At 36.5% G+C, this 19862-nt stretch overlaps 4 protein-coding genes across 7 annotated transcripts; 2 read left to right on the forward strand and 2 right to left on the reverse strand.

Moving 5' to 3' along the window:
* Positions 1 to 290: 290 nt before the first annotated feature.
* LOC17895809 (cysteine protease inhibitor WSCP) lies at positions 291 to 1102 on the forward strand. Its single transcript, XM_006302737.2, has one exon. It carries the CDS (start codon positions 318 to 320, stop codon positions 981 to 983), a length of 666 nt encoding a protein of 221 aa, XP_006302799.1. The 5' UTR covers positions 291 to 317; the 3' UTR covers positions 984 to 1102.
* A 2707-nt stretch (positions 1103 to 3809) lies between these two features.
* On the reverse strand, positions 3810 to 7545 carry LOC17895115 (tyrosine-sulfated glycopeptide receptor 1). Its single transcript, XM_023787418.1, has one exon. It carries the CDS (start codon positions 7266 to 7268, stop codon positions 3993 to 3995), a length of 3276 nt encoding a protein of 1091 aa, XP_023643186.1. The 5' UTR covers positions 7269 to 7545; the 3' UTR covers positions 3810 to 3992.
* Positions 7546 to 12321: 4776 nt separating this feature from the next.
* On the forward strand, positions 12322 to 14167 carry LOC17896232 (RING-H2 finger protein ATL3). The gene has a single exon (XM_006302489.2). The coding sequence runs from the start codon at positions 13033 to 13035 to the stop codon at positions 14008 to 14010; it is 978 nt and encodes a 325-aa protein (XP_006302551.1). The 5' UTR covers positions 12322 to 13032; the 3' UTR covers positions 14011 to 14167.
* A 650-nt stretch (positions 14168 to 14817) lies between these two features.
* On the reverse strand, positions 14818 to 19821 carry LOC17895578 (pumilio homolog 23). Of its 4 annotated transcripts, none has more exons than XM_006300724.2 (12): positions 19625 to 19821; positions 19067 to 19285; positions 18617 to 18980; positions 18211 to 18513; positions 17937 to 18107; positions 17602 to 17745; positions 17390 to 17509; positions 17120 to 17305; positions 16858 to 17006; positions 16436 to 16618; positions 15804 to 16187; positions 14818 to 15253 (listed from the first exon to the last, which is right to left on the reverse strand). In XM_006300724.2, exons 2-11 carry the CDS (start codon positions 19252 to 19254, stop codon positions 15806 to 15808), a joined length of 2190 nt encoding a protein of 729 aa, XP_006300786.1. In that variant the 5' UTR covers positions 19255 to 19285; positions 19625 to 19821; the 3' UTR covers positions 14818 to 15253; positions 15804 to 15805. The 4 variants fall into 4 exon arrangements, with proteins under 4 accessions (XP_006300786.1, XP_006300787.1, XP_023643006.1 ...); XM_006300725.2 differs by having other exon boundaries at positions 19067 to 19310; XM_023787238.1 differs by having other exon boundaries at positions 19067 to 19327.
* Between the last annotated feature and the right edge of the window lie 41 nt (positions 19822 to 19862).

Consider the following 19862-nt stretch of genomic DNA (forward strand, 5'->3'; position numbering starts at 1 on the left):
GATGTGTGTGGGGGATCATATCGTACGTTGTTTCACTAATTTTATCTCTCTGCTTTAGATACCTTGCCGTCCTCCAATTTATTGATCGTCTCTTTCTTTGTTAGTTAACATGGACCACTCTACATGTTCCTCGTGCTGAAAATAATCGAAGTCTGAATTTAGGGTTTTACTTAGCAAAATGGGAGTTAGATATTTCTCTTTTCAGTTTTTACTGGTATACCCTGTTTTAACCGCTTACGATTCTATAAATACCGACACACAATGTGTTTGGTCTCCACAACTCAACTCAACTCGCTAAAACACATAAAACATTCAAAATGAAGAAACCTTCAGTAGTCTCTTTTCTCATCACTCTCCTGCTGGCTGCAGCTGTCTGCATTCAAGGAAGCGAACCAGTGAAGGACACAGACGGAAATCCACTTATCGACCGTACAAAATACTTCATCCAACCGGTGAAGACCAAAAGTAACAACGGAGGTGGTCTTGTCCCAGCAGCCACTAATATACTTCCCTTTTGTCCACTTGGCATCACCCAGACACTCCTTCCTTACCAACCTGGCCTACCGGTCAGCTTCCATTTACCATTGGGTGCAAAACACACCGTTGTGACATCTTTCCCTGTCAACATTTATTTCGAGTCCAACATCTGGCCGGTGTGCAACGAGTTCTCCAAGTTCTGGGAAGTCGATGATTCCAAATCCGTTTCCGGGGAGCTTCCAGTTGTCATAGGTGGTAAACGGTTTGCTGATAATAGCCGGTTTGAGATTGAGAAAGCCGGAGAAAACACTTACAAATTGACCACCTTATACGGAACCGTTGGAGCTATCCCAGGGGCGTGGTTAAGCGCACCTCAACTAATTGTCACCAATGATACGTCTAAGACCTTACTCGTCAAATTCAGCAAGGTGGATGATGTTACTACGGATGATACTTCTACCTCTCGGGAGGAGAAGTTAGCTCTAAGAATGTTCCCGTTCTACTAGTCAAATGGTCAAAATCGTGTAAGAAAAAGCCTGAGACTCGTCCATGGCCAAAAATAATGGGTTGAGATAATACCCACGCATGCATCTTTTTTACTTTCCATAAATAAAATAAAATTATCCTTTCCAGCGCTTGATTATGACTATATGAACGGCCGTAATTGTCAACGAGCTTGCTAACAACGAGATAAATAAATTTAAGAATGGATATCCAAAAAAATAACATATATCATAATTACCGTACAAGTATGAGTTAAGTAATAAATAATATATCGATGAAAAGATATGCCTATATCTTGTATACAAAATTATAATCCAAAAAAGGTTGTCATTCTTTCACATTCAGTCAATAAACAAAAAAAAAACCCTTGACAAAAAAAAACCCTACAGATAAATGATATTTACAATGTCACATAATTTTTTTATGGAATTTTTTTATAACCGTTATTACAAAAGGTAATTATCATCTCATAATGGTCCTTAATTAGCGATTCCCAAAAAAATAATTTTGTTTCGTTGGGATAGAGATAGAGAGAGAATAAACTTGACAAATTGGCCTCTTTGTAATTACAGTCGGTCGTCACAGCCAAGCGAAACACATCTTAATTATATTCTTTAGAAAAATGGGAATGATTACATTCATTAATTAGGAATTTCATGGAGCAATATCACACGTGGTTAGGGGTTGTCGTAAGTGTTAATTAAGACACGGTCATCCGATCCTCTTGTAGACTATACACAGCAGTGTTCTGCATGGTGGTGGTAAAATCATATATGCATGGGGGTGGTAAAATCATATATGCATGGTCGTGGTGAAAACATATATATATATATATGGTTCTTGTTTTCCAATTTGTTTTTAAATGAATAAGAAAGAAAAATATGGACGGATACAAAGATATTGAGAATCATTCGTACGTTGGTTCACTCATCCCTATCTCTCTGTTTTGAAATCTTGTCTTTTTTCCCCATAAAGTATGCATGTGATGGATTTTCATAAAACCTCAACTCTCTTTTCTTCATATTGTTTGTTAGCATGGACCATTGTGCATTTTCCTCGTGCTAAAACCGAAGAGTGTGTGACGTAAGGAAAAATCCAATAGTTGATAGCTGATGATAAATTTAGAGTTTTAGCATAAATGAGAACTGAAATTAATTATTTTCTTTCATAAATAAAATGTTTTTTCTAGCGCTTTACTATGACACACTTGCCATGCAAATGGGCCTGCTAACAATACATAGAAATATCGTACGTATATAGTAGGGGACACATATATTATATATGTAACCTTAGATTGTGTTCAAAGTTTGGATCTGCTATCTATCATAATTAAGGTCTCGCCCTTGATCCTTTTTAATGGGCTTAATCTAGTACGTGGTTGTAACATTTTGGTGACCTTTAGAGTATCCTTAATAGGAGTATCTACTATCTAGGAAAGTTTCTTTATTGAATCTTATGAGCTTCATAGTTTCTGAGACAAAACTATATTCGGTTACACGAATAAACCGAAAAAGAAACAAAATTCGGTTTAATTTGAAATAGATTTTAAAGCAAAAAACCGAACTGATTAATTCGCTTACCGAATTATTATTCAGTTCAATTCGGCAAAAATTTTAAAAAGCTGAAAATCTGAAACTCAAATAAACCGAACCGATTAAACCGGTTAAACCGAATGTCAAGGGCTACATATATTATATATATGTCGTATACCCGTATGTGTTAATTAGGATATGGTCCACTACTTGTAGAATTTACAGAGTGTTCATTATTATACATGAGTACACACACATGTGTGTCAAGTTTCACTTTGCCAATTCCTTCCAGGCTTACTGGTTCTTGCATGTTGCTTTCTCGTTATAAAAGTGGATTACTAATTTCATAGAAGTTGAGAACGGAGAGAGAACCATTCGTACGTTGGTTTACACATCATCCCTATATCTCTCACTGTCTCAAATCTAGCTTCTTCTTCCCATGAATTTAAAGCCTTAAGCCTATGTTAGTAGTTAACGTGGACCAATTGTGTACCTTCCTCGTGTTGAATATCGAAGTTCGAATTGGTAGACAGTTACCTTTAGAAACCAAAGATTATATTGTGACTTGAGGGAATTAACAAAAGCTAATAAATTTTAAGGGTTTTGTATTATGGGCTAAAACCAACAATATCAGAAAACGTAGAAAGATTATGAAAGATAAGAGAAGTTACGGACTCATATGGTAAATATAGAAACAATTAACATATTTTTCTCCTGAAGCAACAGAGAAGCATACGTACCAACATAACCACTATTTCCAAAGGTAGTTGAAGCATCTTCTCCCAATACCTCAAAACGGCGTCGTTTTGATTCAAAAAGTCCAAATCATTGACTAAACACTTGTATTTGTTTAGTTGTTGCAAAAAATCTCTCTATTTTGTTTTCTTTCTCTCGATCTCTCTGTCTCTGAATCCTCCATTGATGTTTAGGTATGTCTTCAGTTTCTCAGATCCTAATGCTTCGTCTTTCTTCGTGCTTCGTACTGCTCTTGCCTTTTCTCTTGTTTACTCTCTTCAAAACTATGCACAACAAGTATTCGATTAAATGCCGCTTACAATCCCCCACTCCAATTTCATCATCATATTCTGAGTAGCATCACAGATTTTGTTTTCTTATACCTTGAAATTTGGTACGTATCTTCTTCAAGGTACACAGAGTTTCATGGATTCGATCATACTATATAGAGATTCATAATTTAATCATACCCTTACATAAAAATCTGCTTTTTGATCATATGGAAGCTCAAGGGTTTAAGTTTTTCACGTAGTGGCTAGAGCTTCTACATGTATATAGAACTCGTTTTGAAAGTCACAAGCTGCATAAATTTTCATCTTCTTTACATTATCAAAGCTTCTATATATTACCATCAAAATTATAATTTACATGGGAGTGATGGTTAACATATGCAATTGACAAGAAAAATAAGTTGTGTATATTTACTTATGCAGATGTGTGATTAAAATAGGGAAGGGCACACAGTTACGTCTCTTCTTCGGGTTCTTGTCTGTTGTTACTTTGGTTTGGTCTCTCCGCTATATTCTTAAGCCAGTCTACAACTTGTTGGATGTTTGGTCTTTTCATTGGGTTTTGGTTCACACACATGCAGGCTACGTCGAGCACACGAAGCATCTCTTCTTCATAACCACTTTCCCTCAGCAATGTATCAAACACTTCCTCTGGTTTCCCTTCCCTTCTCATTGTATTCACCCAGGCGACCAATTCTCTTGACATCTTTGGCCTGAAAACCTCCATTGGTCTTTTTCCTGTGAGAAGCTCTAGCATGACGACACCGAAACTGTACACGTCACCTCTCAAAGTGGCTACCCAGGCTTGTCCATACTCTGGGGGAATGTAACCCAGTGTGCCCACTAGCTCAGTTGTAACGTGGGTGCGATATGGAAGAATCAGTCTTGACAACCCGAAATCTGCGACGTAAGCCTTGAAATTCCCATCCAAAAGGATATTGCTGGACTTGATGTCTCTGTGAACTATGTGCGGTTCACATATCTGGTGCATGTATGCTAGTCCACTACTTGCTCCTCTCATAATGTTTAATCTTTTCGGCCAATCTAGGTGGGCTGGACCCTCCGGATTTTCATGCAGCCAGTAATCGAGACTACCATTCTCCATGAAGGAGTAAATTAGTATCCGGGCACTATCATGGACGCAATAACCTTGAAGAGCGACCAGATTTTCATGTTTGGCCCTGGACAGAACTTCTACCTCTGCCTTGAACTCTTTTTCCATCATACCATAGTCTCCTGTGAGTTTCTTAACCGCCAGTTTTGTTCCATTATCCAAGGTAGCCTTATAGACAAGACCAAACCCGCCGCAACCAATTATATTAGCTTGACTGAAGTTGTTGGTAGCTTTCAAGAGCTCAAATATGGTGAGGTCTTTTACGTCATACCTGCTGTTTCCAAACAACAGTACGAGGCTTATGTCTTTCTCCGATCCTGGAGGGACTTCAGAATACGAGCCATTCGAATTTATCTCCAGTTCAGCGTTCTCAGAATCTCCTGGATTTACCCTCCTCTTGTCAAGCACCCACAGAGCCAGCAACACCAAAATCAAACTTACCCCAAAAAAAAGTCCAATGACAAGCCCCAAAACGAGCGTTTTGTTGACCTTTTTTCCATCCATCTTTGTAGTAGATGGAAGAGTTGGAGTGCAGGAAATTTGCAGCACACCACCGCACAACAAGGGGTTTCCATCGAAAAATGCTTTTCGAAAGGTATCGAACTGACTCCCTGTGGGTATCGGCCCACTGAGACTGTTGTTTGCAACATTGAAATAGGACATGAAATGGAGTCCCGTGAGCGACCAAGGAATTCTACCGGTTAAGTTGTTGTTGGACAGGTCCAGCCTCTCTAAGTTTGTGAGGTTTGACAATTCATCTGGGATGCTGCCGGTAAAATTGTTACTTAGAAGCTCCAGGATATGGAGAACCTTTAGCTGTCCAACCTCGACTGGTATACTCCCAGTCAAGTTATTCCTCCTGATGTATATCGTAGGTGGGAGGCTGGAAAGCTGATTGTATTGCTGATTGGTGGTGACATTATTGGGATTGACAAAAACCGGCAGCTCTAGATAGTTCCGCTCTGTTGCATCGTATGCCTTTTGGGACATCAAAGCCCTCAGCTGAAACAGTGCCTTTGGAAGCTCTCCTGTAAGAAGGTTATCGGAAAGATCCAAGTAGAAAAGGTCTGGAAGAGTTCCTAGCCAACCGGGAATTGACCCAACGAGTCGGTTCATTGAAAGATCCAGAACTTCTACCCTCTTGAGTTTGATCAGCCAAGGTGGAATTTCACCTTTCAATCTGCATCCACCGATACCGAAGATTTGGAGGCTTGGAAATCCATCTGCCGCAATAAAGTCTGCATCGCTTGGTACCGCTTCTCCATAAAAATTCTTTGCCATGATAAGAGTAGACAGCTTCCTGCAGCCTTGCAGAATGCTGAGAGCACCTGTGATGTTCGTCATATTATTGTCTGAAAAAGTAAAGAACGACAGAGATTCCAAGTCCAGTACTTGAGGAGATATCTGTCCTGTTAACTTGTTTCCTGCAAACCTCATTGCTGTCATCTTTTTGCAGGAGTAAACCGTGGAGGGAAAATCGCCCGTAAAGCTATTGTTTCCAAGGTCCAGAATGCTGAGGTTCTGAAATCCGGAGAAGTTTATCGAAGATAAGGTTCCTACCAGCCTATTAACCCGTAAATTCAACTTCACGAGATTGGTGCAATTGCCGAGAGAAACCGGGACAGAGCCCGTGAGGTTATTGATATGGAGTTGGAGACTGCGCAGGTTGAAAAGCTTACCTATATCCATTGGTATTTCTCCTTCGAGATGATTGAAGTAAAGCTCAAGCAATTTCAGTTTGGTGAGACGAGTAATCCCGTCATCAATCTTACCAGAGAGACGGTTGGCTGGTAAAAAGAGCTGCTCAAGATCAGGAAGATTGTAGATTTCCTTAGGGATTTCACCAGAGAGATTGTTGAAGCCTGCTTGGAAAGCACTTAGCCTCAAGCATCTGCCCAGTTCTTGAGGGATAACGCCGCTGAAATCGTTGTAGGAGAAATCCAGTTTGGTGAGCTGTGGTGAAGTTGTGCACATGAAGGAAGGGATTGATCCCGTGAAGCTGTTGTTGCTGACATTGAAACTGGTTAAATTGAAAGCACCCTGAAGAAAAACAGAACCGCCGAGGATTTCACCTTGAAGAAAATTGCTGGAGAGATCAACGGTCTGAATTGGGAAGGTTCTGTTACTTCCTTCACGTGGCAGGTCACCGTTGAAACTGTTGTAACTCAGATCAAGAACCAAGAGCTGATCAAGGGCAGAGAGGAAACCTGGTGGGAGTGGACCAGAGAGACGGTTATGAGAAAGGTCGAGACGAGATAGAAAACGGAGATCCAAAACAGAGGAGGGGAGGTCGCCGGAGAGTCCTTTGGAGGGCAAAAGAATCGAAGTGACACGGTTTTCAGGAGAATCATCATCACATGAGATTCCTTCCCATGAGCAACAATCAGTAGAAGAATTCCAATGCAAAGGAGAGAGTGGAGATGATACGTTGCCAGAGAACCAAAGAAGAGAATCCCGATCCTGAAGATTACAGACAGCCTCTGAAACTGTAGTAAAGAAGACAGAGAGGGAAAGAACATAGACAAGGACAAACAGAACCATGTGAGGAGGACTCAAAGGTCTTGCTGGTCTCACAAGAGGACCAGTGGATTTAGATCTCATCTTCTCGTCAATCATGGCGAGAACAAGAGAAGAAGAAGAAGAAGAAGCTGAGAAAGATTGAGAAAGCTTGAAGAAGAAGAAGAAGAAGGAGAGGGAAAAGAAACAAAAGACATGATTATCCAATCTGGGTTTCTGTGTCCGAAGCTTGTAAAATGGCTCTCAATACCATCGTTGACCAAAGGGAATAGTCAGACCAAACAGACGAAAACTTCTTGTCACACCCAAAGTTAACTTTATTTATATTTTCTTATTTTATCATGTTATCTTTTTGCTCTGATTGTGGTTGTGGCCTTGTGGGTATGGTTTTTTTAATGCAAAACTTTTTTTTTAGTATATAGTATAAATTATTATTATTCCTTTATGTAATAATAAAACCTTAAGTAGAAACACTATGAATAGTCTAATCTAAACAATAAAAAAGTCAGCGCTATACTACTACTACTCGTCTTCATATATCTAGAATTGTTTTTACTTTAGTTATTCTTCGTTTGTCTTGTTTTGTTTTGTCATTTTTGTTAACGGTTAAAAAACAAAGTTTTGTATGCGTTTTAACTATTCGTCCGATTCAATTTTATTCTAAAAAAGACAAAAAAAAAAAATTGGGTCATTTCAATATTTGGAGGTGCGTGCGTGCGTGCGTGCTATGATGTTGATCATGAATATTGAAAATTTTTGGGATGATAAAATTAATGATGATGGCCACAAACATTATGATATTGAAGTTTTAATACAACAAAATTAAATTAAATAAAAAAGGAATATAGTATAAAGAAAAAAGAGAGAAGAATGTGAAGAATAGTATTTGATGATGATTATTTTTATTTTATATGGGAGAGAGGCGTTTACCTTTTGGGGCGGCTGGTTTAGTAGTAGTGGCTCGTAGTGGTGGTGGTGTTACATTACATATACAACTTTTTTAAAAAAAATATCCTCTTAAAAATATAAAGAAAGAAAAAAAAAAACATCTTTATTTTTATTTCTTTCTTTATTACTTTGCCTTATGGAGGATCTTTTTATATTTTAATTTATGACAAGTGGAAGACACATTTTAACAATTAGATCATAGTGGTCATAAAGAACGAAAGGTAGATAAAAGAAGATCATATAATTTTTTTTTTTTTTTTTTTTGATGAATGGATACTATTTATATTTTGTTTGACTTTTTGATTTTTTTTTTAGGGTTATAAAAATCCATCAAGCTGTTCATGTGTTTTTCTTTTTTCGTGATTTACTAATGAGCAAATTGCGTATATGATATCTAACAAGTTACTTTAAACAAATATGGTTATTATTAAGGGTCTTCGACTTTTCAGATTTTGTACCTTATTAAAATGGCTCATAACAAAACAGAAAAGCTTACATATATATATATATATATATATATATATATATATATATCAATAAATATTTATTTGATCCCGTATGTGGTATTACACGATGAATAGTTCTTATTGTGTACTCATATTTGAAATAATTCGCATGCATTCTGAAAAAAGTTACTTAAGTTGTGTGAATTCTAGAGGACAATATCGTTCATGATTAATACTTTAATTAGTGCTTAGTAACAGTAACTAATGATGGTATGAATTGTTTTTTTTTCTCTCTATCAAGTATATTACAATATTACATGATAGAGTTTTAAAAGACATCCTAAGAATAGTTATCTCTTTAGTGGAATCGAATATATAAAGATTTGACATTAAATATTACCAAAAAAAAAAAAAAAAGCTTAGAATTTGGCCTGGACCTTTGTTGTGAATTGCTTTATTTATCTTTCTATCATGTAAATAAAAAAGGGAATTTAGAACTCTGAGGCTCAGATTGAGAGGCATAAAATGATAAACTTTACAAAACGATAACATATTATTATTAGCCTTTCGGTATCATGTATCTAAGTTTTCATGTTAAAAGTTCAATCAAATTTAGAGATCGAATCTCTAATAATATAATTCTCAAAATTACCAAATAGATTTGTTGTATTTTTTATTTGATTCATGTAGTTGCACCTCAAATCCAGGTTTGATCAAGCTTGTCGTTTTCTTGCCTCGCGATAAAATCACGATCAAAAGCAAATAGATACTGTATTTTTATATTTTACTTATTATGATGAGTTACAACTTTTTTTAAGTTTCGTTTGTGGTTATATTTTCTAAACACAGCACATTGATCGGCTTATCTGTTTAACTTGAGAAGAACTCGTCCTGATGTATATATATTATATATATTTGGTGGTATGACAAGTTCTTCATTTTTCTTAATTAATTTATATTTTTATTGTTTCACATCCTATTTAATTGAGAAATTATTTTGTAAAACAAAAGCAATTGGACGATTGGTCTTAAGATATTCCAATTTTGTATATATCTATTTATATAATTTCACTGAAAGATAACATGTATCATGATCCTGGTTTGTTTTGTATTTTGGCATTTTTCTAATTTTCTAATGATATAATCTTTGTCCTTTTCTAAACTGTATACAGCTAATTTGGTATTATTATAAATACAACTTTCAGAAATTTTCGTACCATTTGCAATTTTTAAAAGTAATCGACAGAAAAAATAACAGTTTTGTGATAATTACATTAAAAACACTAGTTTTTGTACTACTACAGGTGTGAATAAGCATATGTTTATATTTTATGACGACCCGAAATGTGTGCTCTCCTCGTGAATTTTCATAAATTAAGGCAAGAGAAAACGTTTGACTTTATAAAACAAATCAGTTTTTAAAATCAATAACATATATTATTGTAACACAAACTTGGAGATAGCTTATCTTTCATACATCTATCGTCAAAAAGACTTAACACATGTAAATGCTCTGAGTTGGACCGGTAAGATCATGCAAAAAGAACAAAATCTAACCACACTTGGCTTTTGTTTTTTCACAATATATATGTCATCAAGAAGTTATGACTTTGAAGTTTGAATAGCTTTACATATCATGTGTTGTTGGTATTTGTTATCCCATCTAAACACTTGAACCCATTTCAAAATAGATGTATTCAACTATTCATATCGTTTTAGTAAAGATTCTGTTTTGCAAGATTCCATCTACTTGGCAACTAGTTGTTGGTGTGATACCCAAAACAAATGATGAGATGTCTCAATAAAGTCAAAGCAACAAAAATAGCCATATATAGTGATATCCTCGAAAGAGCCAAACATACGAGACACTACTGGTCCGACCCTTTTTGAGTGTTAATTTTGACTACCGGAACATATACGTACGTGTCCGTGAGAGACTCGACCCATTTCATCCCACTAGAACTCATATGGGCCATAATTTGATACGTCGGCTCATACAATAACACACAATTCACGGGCCGAATCGTTTCTTCTTCTGTTATCAGACTCTGATGTTGCCCACTTGCATGTATATTGATCAGTCATGGTCCAGTTAATAAAGCCTGTATATGTTCATTCTAAAGTCCAAGTAGTTTATATGGTAGAACATGTTTCTTCTAAGTAGCTTGTTAAATTTGTAGTGCCCACAATAATTAGTTGAAATTTGCGTCATGGTCCATGGGATACATCAAGATAAACCATAAATTCAACTAAAATGTACTGTAATTAATCCTATAATATAGAGGAGAAAAATAGTTTATTTATTTATATATAAGTAAATAATTGTATATAAACGTTGAACTATATATTACGAAAATTTTTGGGAGGAATATTTTTATCAGAAATTGGAAAATTCATCTAAATGCTGAAAACAAAACCTATAACATTATTTCATCAAAATCATTTAACCAATTTAAATAGACAAGAAATAATTTAGGTGCTAATCAACCATATGAATCTAGCTAGAGAGCATGATTTGATGATTAAAGAGGAGAATATGTTATTTAAGGGAGGGTGAAGAAGACCATCATTCAACTCTCATCATTTTGCCTAGTAACCATATTTTTTTTATAACTTTTGAGACAAAATAAAGTTACATAATTCCTTTCGGGTAATGAGCAATTGCGCAATAAGGACTAATTAGAAAGCTTTTTGCAAATAGTATTTTATTTTTATTTAAATTTTTTCTTGATACCAAAAGTTGAATTTGAATATGTCCATATTATTTTCAAGACAGGCTAAGATGTGTTGTTTTCTCTGGGTGGTAGAGCACATAATTCTGATATGACTTTCCACAAAGATTGACTAATGTGTTCAATTGTTGCCGACTCCGGATCATACTAGTCAAGTTAATAACACTAATTTTAGCTTAAAAGTAGTATTAATATCAGTAAAATTCGGATAATAAATAATAATAAAAAAATCGTTGATTATATCTTATGTATCTTTTACTAATATCATTACACCTTTTTGGAAAAATATTCCGATAGTTAGGCTGAACATATATTTATGAGTGCCTGAAATTTGCAAATATAGTTAAGGTTCCACTTCATGATAAGACAAGATCCTTAAACCTAGGTCTCTCGACCAGGATGATTCTTTTTCGCATCATTCCATCTCGAAAGAATAAAAAGTTCTTCATTAATTTGCTTCATCTATTGATGATACATACTATTAGTATAATATGGATTAAACCATCTAATTATATCAAATTAGTGCATGACATATTGTCGTCCATTAACATTGACTTACTTTTTACTTTCCTTTTTTATTCAATATTCATAACACAGTTGAGAGGTTAAAAGGAAACCAAAATGTAAACATTGTGGAGAGTACTTACCGATATATCCTGGAAAGACGAAAACAATCTTAAAAGATGTGAAAGTCAGTGCATACCATCATTTTAGACTATAGTGTACTCCATATTCTTATATATACTAATTATTATTTTTTGCATTAAGGTAACTTTATTAACATTCAAGTTTGTTTTTGTAACAATTTTGAATCAGATTCTATATATAAGCTGCATTTACTTTCTATTATTTTTAAAACACCAAAAGCCTAATTTGTTTTTGGGTTTACCTAAATAATCAAGTAATAAAATTAGTTCAGTTCAGACAAAACAACAAAAGGAATGTAGATAGTATTTTTCTTGTTCTTTGTAATGAAGAGAAGAAGCATTACCGGAAAAAACTGAGTAAATGGAGAAGGATGCCGACGAAATAACGCATAAAGAAAAAACAAATTGGTCTTTGAGTAAAAAGAAAAGGTATAGTAGAGTAGAGAGATTTGAGAGAGTAGAGTAGAGACAGAGTAGCTCCCCAACTCCAATTTCAATACACTGGGCTCCACTCATCTCTCCTCAATTCTTGCTTCTTCTTCTTTGCCTCTTTATCACTCTGCCTTGCCTTCTTCTTCTTCTTCCTCCATGGCCGAGTCACATTGAAACTACACAGACCCTTTCACACCTTTCTTCTTTGTTTGTCTCACTCTCCTCTTTGGCTTACTTCCTCTTCCTTACAACACTTTTATACCAAGTAAATTCCTCACTGAGCTTCACACTATTAAACACGTCTACTCTCAGTTCTGAGCTCTGTTTTTTCTCCTGTTAAAAATCAAGCCTTTGTTACATAATCTTTCTGGGTTTTTTTGTTTACTTTGAGTTTCTTCCATTTGGCTACCCAACAAAAGAGTAAAGTTTCTAGCTTTTTGGTACTTGCTCTCACTCTCTCTCTCTCTCTCACAAAACCCTAATTTCATTCTCTTTATCCAATTCTAAGTTTTGCTCTGCTCAACTTGCATTTTCTGCTTCTGTATTCTCGTTTTCTTTCATATTATCAAGCCGATTGTGTTGGGGTTCATATCCAAGTATCAAGCTTGAGAAGTAACAGAAACAGTTCCTGATCTTGTCCCGTCCCCTTGGTATTGCAATGGGAGACAATGGTGGATCTGCTCATAGCTCTATGTTCGGTGATCTATCAACAGAAGAGGTAACAAGCAAGATTATTCTCACAGCTATTATTGTTCTGTTCATGGCCGTTCTTTTCGTCCTTATCCTCCATCTTTACGCCAAACTCTACTGGTGGAGAATAGATCAGCTCCAACAACAGCAGCAGCAGCAACAACAACAAGAGCAAGACCAAGAACAAGAAGAAGACCAATCATCCACTGCTCCGCCTCTAATCACTCGCCGCCAGAGACGCCGTTTCATCTTCGTCCCAGGCCAAGATGCTCTATCCAACACTGGACTTACCCCTTTTGAACTCACTTCCTTACCAATTGTCTTTTTCAGACAAGATAGTTGCAAAGATGGCTTGGAATGCTCTATTTGCTTGTCTGAGCTTGTCAAAGGGGACAAAGCAAGGCTGCTTCCAAAGTGTAACCACAGCTTCCATGTTGAGTGTATTGATATGTGGTTTCAGTCTCACTCAACTTGTCCCATCTGTCGAAACACGGTTCTTGGTCCTGAGCAACCTAGCTCAAAGAGAGTTGAACATGTTCCGGAAAATGTAGATCATGTTGGTGGTACCAATAGCAACCATGATACTTTGTCCCAAATTTCAACTTCTCCGGAATTCCCCACCAATGTCTTGGTATGGGGTCGCCAAGATCAGGTTAGTACCGGAAACACCAATGGTGGGCCTCAAGAAGACGGTGCTGGTAATGCTGCTTCTCAGAGCCAAGAAACTGTTGTTCTGGATATCAATGATTCTTCCGTTAGAAGTCAAAATGTATCATCTTCGTCGTCATCAGTGAGGTACATTGTTGAGGAGGAAGAACCAAAATCTCCAATGACAACAAGGTTGAGGTCCTTAAGGAGGTTTCTGAGCAGAGACAAGAGAGTGGCTTGTAGCAATAGTAGTACTAGTAGTAGCAGCGCCAATGCTGCTACTTCTGTTGATCCTTGAAGTTTGTTATTATTAGCTGAAGTAAGATTGCCTGAAGATTTCAAACTGTGAATTGGTCTCGGCTCTTTATTGGCTGTGTTTGAGAGCTTTCATTGTAATCCAAGTAAATCATTTTATCTATTCCATCGGGAAATTGAACTTTTAAAACTTTTGTTAACTCAGTCTCAGATCAACACCAGAGTCCTATATTGTTCTCTATAATCACATTCAAAGTCTTATAAACGTCAGATGTTTGTCAAAAACTCCACTATGTTTACACAACAAGAGAAAGACACTATGATGTTGAACCATCAGAGCTTAGGATACAAGGACAAGGCATGAAGTGAGAAGTTTCTCGAGATGCAAAATATTGAACTACATGAGTTTACTTGTAAACAAGACAAGAGAAACTAGCAAGCCGGTGGCTTAGAATACCCCTAGGAAACCAATCTAGAAAACCGGTTCGGTATTTGTAGGCCAAAAGGAAACTCCGTAGAACACGGTTTTCTCATACCACTTAAAAAGAAAGAAAAAAGTTGGTGATAATCTTAGTGACATGAGCTGTTAACCTGCAACGTTTCTTCTCATGAAGTTGGGACTTGATTAATTGGGAATTTAATAGAAACAGCATCAGTAACCACGTGCCCTATCACATGAGCCCTATCACATGATCCTCATCTTAATCAAAAATATTTTTCATGGCTGGTGTGTAAATGAATGTGTACTCATGTGTATGCAAGGACTAAAATCACCAATGAGGCAGTGAATGATCTAGAAACCATTAAATATCTTCACCATCTGAAACTCAATTGGGGAAATATATAAGTATATTGGCACACCAGTCAAACTAGATCACGTGCTTAGATCCCAATAAGTCTCTTGGGACTGTAATATAATCTACAAAAGAAACAAGACTTTCAATCCATATTCCTTTCTCTTTCACTCAGACATAGCTCGCTACCAAAAAAATTTCTCTATTGCAGTGTCAGGAACATAACAACCTACAGCACCAAGATAAAGAACAGATCAAGAAAATTCACAATGAAGAGATCATCGGCAACAACCTCAGCAGCTCTGATTATGTTACTTCTAGCTTTGTTTAGCAACATGAATAACGTACAGGGTCGTCAGATGGCGCCAACTTCCATGGATTTCACTTCTAGTAAAGATGTGAGAGATTTGCAGATAAACAAGGAGACAAAGGGAGTGTCTCTAAGAGGTGAAAAAGATAGCTTCCGAAGAATCCCAAGGACTGGCTCCAGCCCTATACAGAACAAGTAAAGACAAACCACACCAATCAATTTCACATCTTTACACATCCCAATTAGATTTCGTATATCTCTCTGAGTATGTATGATTGACACCAAGAGTGTGCATTTTTGTACCAGGATCGATCCTCTAACAGATGTAGGAGGAAGTAGGAAACATCATATTACAGCAAGAGAACCATAGATTTAATTCTACTTTTTACTTTGCAGTCTTAGATCATTCTACTTTTTTTTTTGTGGTAGTATATAGTGTATCTTACACATATATTTCGGGATGCTGAAATGTAGTTGAAAGTTTGAAACATAAGAAAACCATCTTATAAGCTTCCTACTATTAACAGTTCCTAGAGAGGGCTTAGACCTCTATAAGTTCTTTTGGAGTGTGATATGAGAAGACTGTTTTTATTAGCATTCTTGTAAAGGTAAATCTAGCCATTAAGGCTTCCACTATGCTGTCATCTTCATCAAAAATTAGGTATTAAAAAAAAAATGTGGCACAAAGATGAGAAAAATGCAGTGAGGATATGACAGAGCAAGGAGGCTAACCTTCAAATTCTCAATTTATTTGCATGCCGATTCTTCATCTCACCGGAAAGGAAAGGTCTTTTGCTGCCAGCTAGTTTTGGTTTATCTGTTGCTTCACTAGTTTTATTCTTTCTCTGTTTCGTCCTTTTTTCACCTGCAAAAGGTTCATCCTTATCCCTTGCATGTTCTTCTCGGTGACGCTTAAACCCGGAAGTAGGATGATGGTTAATCTCTTTCCTTACGTTCTTTACTTCTAATTCCTGAGATGCATCCTCAGATGCGTCAGAAACAAAGGTGTTCTTTGGAAAATTTGATTTGTTGGACCCAAATGCAGAACAAAATTCGTTATATGTCGATTGCTTGGCTTCTTGTCTTGATTTCCACTGATCAGGTCTGCTGGCATAACTGCAACAACAACAGAAAAATAATTCCGAATCATAACAATAATGAATTTAAAAGATGCAAAAGATTACAGGCATGTGTCAATGCTACAGATACGTCACTTTTTTACTTATTTTCTTAGGAAGGAATTCTACTCTCTTTTTTTTTTTTTCATTTGAAATGTAAATTCTTATGCTGGTGATACCAGTTTTCCTGATGTGTTACACCTTCCGGCAAATAAAGCAAGGTAAGGTTTCTGAATAATATCTTACCCATCGATATCAAGTTTCCTAAGCAGATAAGGCCCTTGTTTTGTTTTGGAGAGATCAACTTTCACATCTAACAGTTCAGTTGCTATGGCTTCCCTTAGTGTCAAGTTACATGCATCGAAACACTTCTCAACAGTAAATGAACCAGATGTGTGTAATGAGAGCTCGCCAAAGTGTCCACGTAACCTGTGACAAAACCAACAGTGTAAGGAACATCATTAAAGTAAAGAACAATTGCCTGAAAATTTAACAATTAGCCCAAGAGAATGAAAGAAAAGCACCAAAGAAAAAACAGAATGAAAGACAACTCTGACTCCCCCTATGCTTCAGTTTTGGGTATTTAATCATATAAACAGGCTACACTATGGATTATACCGGTCTTGAAGTAAACATATTTCCATATAACATTAAGAAGCAAAGCATACTTTATTATTAGTCTGCGTTTCTGTTTTGTAGCAGCATTTGAGGCAAGAAAGGCCTCGATGACACGTGCTCCGCTGGAATCTTTTGCTGTTTCGATGATATACTCAGCTTTCATAGAAGTTAAGCTTGTTATGTATGGCTGTATATGATCCTGTGAAATTAAGCAAAAGTTAGGAATTACTGTCAATGCACATGAACAGACAAACTAGGTAGTTAAAACCGCTGAAACTAATTTTGTCAACACATGAAGAGAAGGAAACATACGCTAGACAACTTGAAAATCCCCTGAAGGATCAAACAACCCATGACATGCATCTTTGCACCAGGTGCCCACTCCCATGTAGACTTATCTTGGTAACCAAAGTAGCTATCAAGAAACAGCAACCGTGGAACAATGGAGATACGGGTTTCATTTGTCGAGCATACTGCACCAACAAGGGCCTCACAACACTGTAAAAAATCACTTGCATAAGAAAACATTTTTGAAAGTAGAGAAGAAATAAAATTTTATCAGAATTTAGAAAACATAAAAACCTTATGTTCATGACTTTGAAGCCTTTGGCTAACCGCTATCAAAGAAGCCACAACACCAGACTTCCCTTGCTCAAGAAGATCCTTGAATCTTGGAGCTAATTCTTCCCATATCAAACCCATCTTGCAAACAAAATCATTTAATCATAAGTTATCGGCTTCAAGGAAACAACACAAATACAGAAAAATATGAAGTGTCAGTAGGATAAAGATACCTGCTCTTGGTCTTTTGCATGGGAGATTAAAGCTTGAATAACAAAATTTGCACACCGATCAACTGAAAGCTCAAATAAAGAATTCTTGAAAACTTTGTGGAATATTTCGTTATACAAACTTTCAGGGGCCACTTCCAAAATCACCTGAAAATGGCATGCAAATGCAATTAAAACGACAATAAAGAAAATTAACACTTCACTTACAGCATGGAATCAAAAGATAACCAAGGGTCATTCTAGATAATGTTTTGCATAGTCTAACACAGGCAATATGTCCATAATCAATTTTTTTTTTTTGGCAAGAACCTGAATTTTGGTATAACCAACTCAGTTACCTCCATCAGATGACTGAATGAATTATCCTTCATTGAATTTAAAATTTCTTTGGCAACACTAGTCTCTATATGAAGCCCTTCTTCTTTTTTATTAGTAGAGTTGCAGCACAGAATAAGCGGAATGATTTCAAGCAACTCCTCATCTTGTTTTAGCATTAGTCTGAGAGCCGTCTGTCAAGAGAAGATGAACCAGAAAGTGAGATTAAAATAACAGTCTTACGAAAGAAGTTGCTTGAAAATAACAAAACCGATTAGACAGGGACATAAAACCTACCTGTAAGACCAGACTGCTATACTGATCGACTTGTAGATACTTCATGTCCTCTCTGCTACAATTTAATATCCCAGATAAAAGGTACTTGAGAAGATCTGGAAACCCTTGATGAGGGATTTCTACATTATTCTCATCTAACTGAGACATCTTCAGATTCAAACGTTTTGCCAGAGCTTTTGATGATTTTGCACCATAAAGCTCAGGGGAATCTATAGAGACACCTTTGCAAAGACAAAGAAGCCTTCGAAGAACATGAGAACCATAGCAGTTGCACAACATATCAAGAGGATTATCCACAATCACCTGACCAAGGGAAATATATTACAGTCACAATCGAGGTAAATTACCAGTTTTATAACTATAAGCATCATTATAGTAACCTCATTAGCAAAAAAGGAATAAGTACCTTGCATATAGAATTCAAAGCCTCTTCAATAACAGAGTAGGCATCTGGATTTTCCAGATGTGTGGCCAAGGCTTTGAGAGCCGACTCTGCAACATGAGAACCAGATCTATCCATTGCAATGGCTGGGAACACCGTAGCAGAATTCCGAATAAAACTGCAAAGTTGGTCAAGTTCACATCCTTCAAGTAGAGTTTGCAAGACATGACTTATGATATAGTCAGTTGCGATTTCATATTCCCTCCCTCTTGTTTCCTCAAGTGCATTTCCGCATATCACTGAACGTTCCTCTAATTCAACTTCGTTACTATCAAAGAGATTGGCAATCTCAGAGAAATACTTTGAAGTCTCTGGATCAATCTCTTTCCTGCAAAAGGTTAAGCCCGATTTTAATACCACGTTCTTATGATAACAAAATAAGAGCAAAGGCGTTGGGATCAAAATCTCCCTTACCGGACAAACTGATTCTGATGTTCAAACTCGGATTGTTTCTTTGATACCGGCTTTACACTAGGGGCACCACCAGATTGGTTCCTCTTGTTACTATCTCCATCAAATCCACGGCTACCTCTCTGGTCCTTCCTAGACATTCTTTTTTTCCTTTCACTGTGATCATTGCTAGACTTTCCCCGTTCACCCATCAAGCTATCTTCCTCAATAGTCCTGTGTCTCCTAGATGGCAATGATTTGGAACCAACTGAAACCATGTAATTCCTACCCAACTATGTTAAACCCTATGAAATTTTACCAACAAAAGACAAAAAAAAAAAAAAACACTTAATAACAAACAAGTATACCCTAACACTTAAAAACAATCAGCTTCCAAGAACTACATGTCCCCGTCGACAAAAAAAAAAAAAGAACTACATGTTCCCATTTACACAAATATTCAAGCCTCACAAAAAAACATAACAATATAAATTTCAATTCCCAATTTTAAAACTTGACACTAATCTATGTGAAGCTTGATACAAGTAGAACATGAACAATAAGGTTTATCAGAACACAAACCTGAGGATGCAAAAAACGCAGTTGATGTAATATGAAAAAACCGAAAGGGCGTGAGCTTCACAGAGAGAACGCGGCGCAGAGAGATGAAGAATCAAAATCAAAAGGTAAGACCAAGTAAACGATGTCGTTTATGCAATTCCTAGTATTCGTTGGATCAAAATACTTCCATGTTTGAAGTTACAGATGTTTTCTAAATTTCTAGGGTTTTATCCTCGTCCAACCTAATACGGTGCAGGTT

Source organism: Capsella rubella, unplaced genomic scaffold (assembly GCF_000375325.1).
Source record: "Capsella rubella cultivar Monte Gargano unplaced genomic scaffold, Caprub1_0 scaffold_2, whole genome shotgun sequence".
In the NCBI taxonomy this organism is placed as follows: Eukaryota; Viridiplantae; Streptophyta; class Magnoliopsida; order Brassicales; family Brassicaceae; genus Capsella; species Capsella rubella.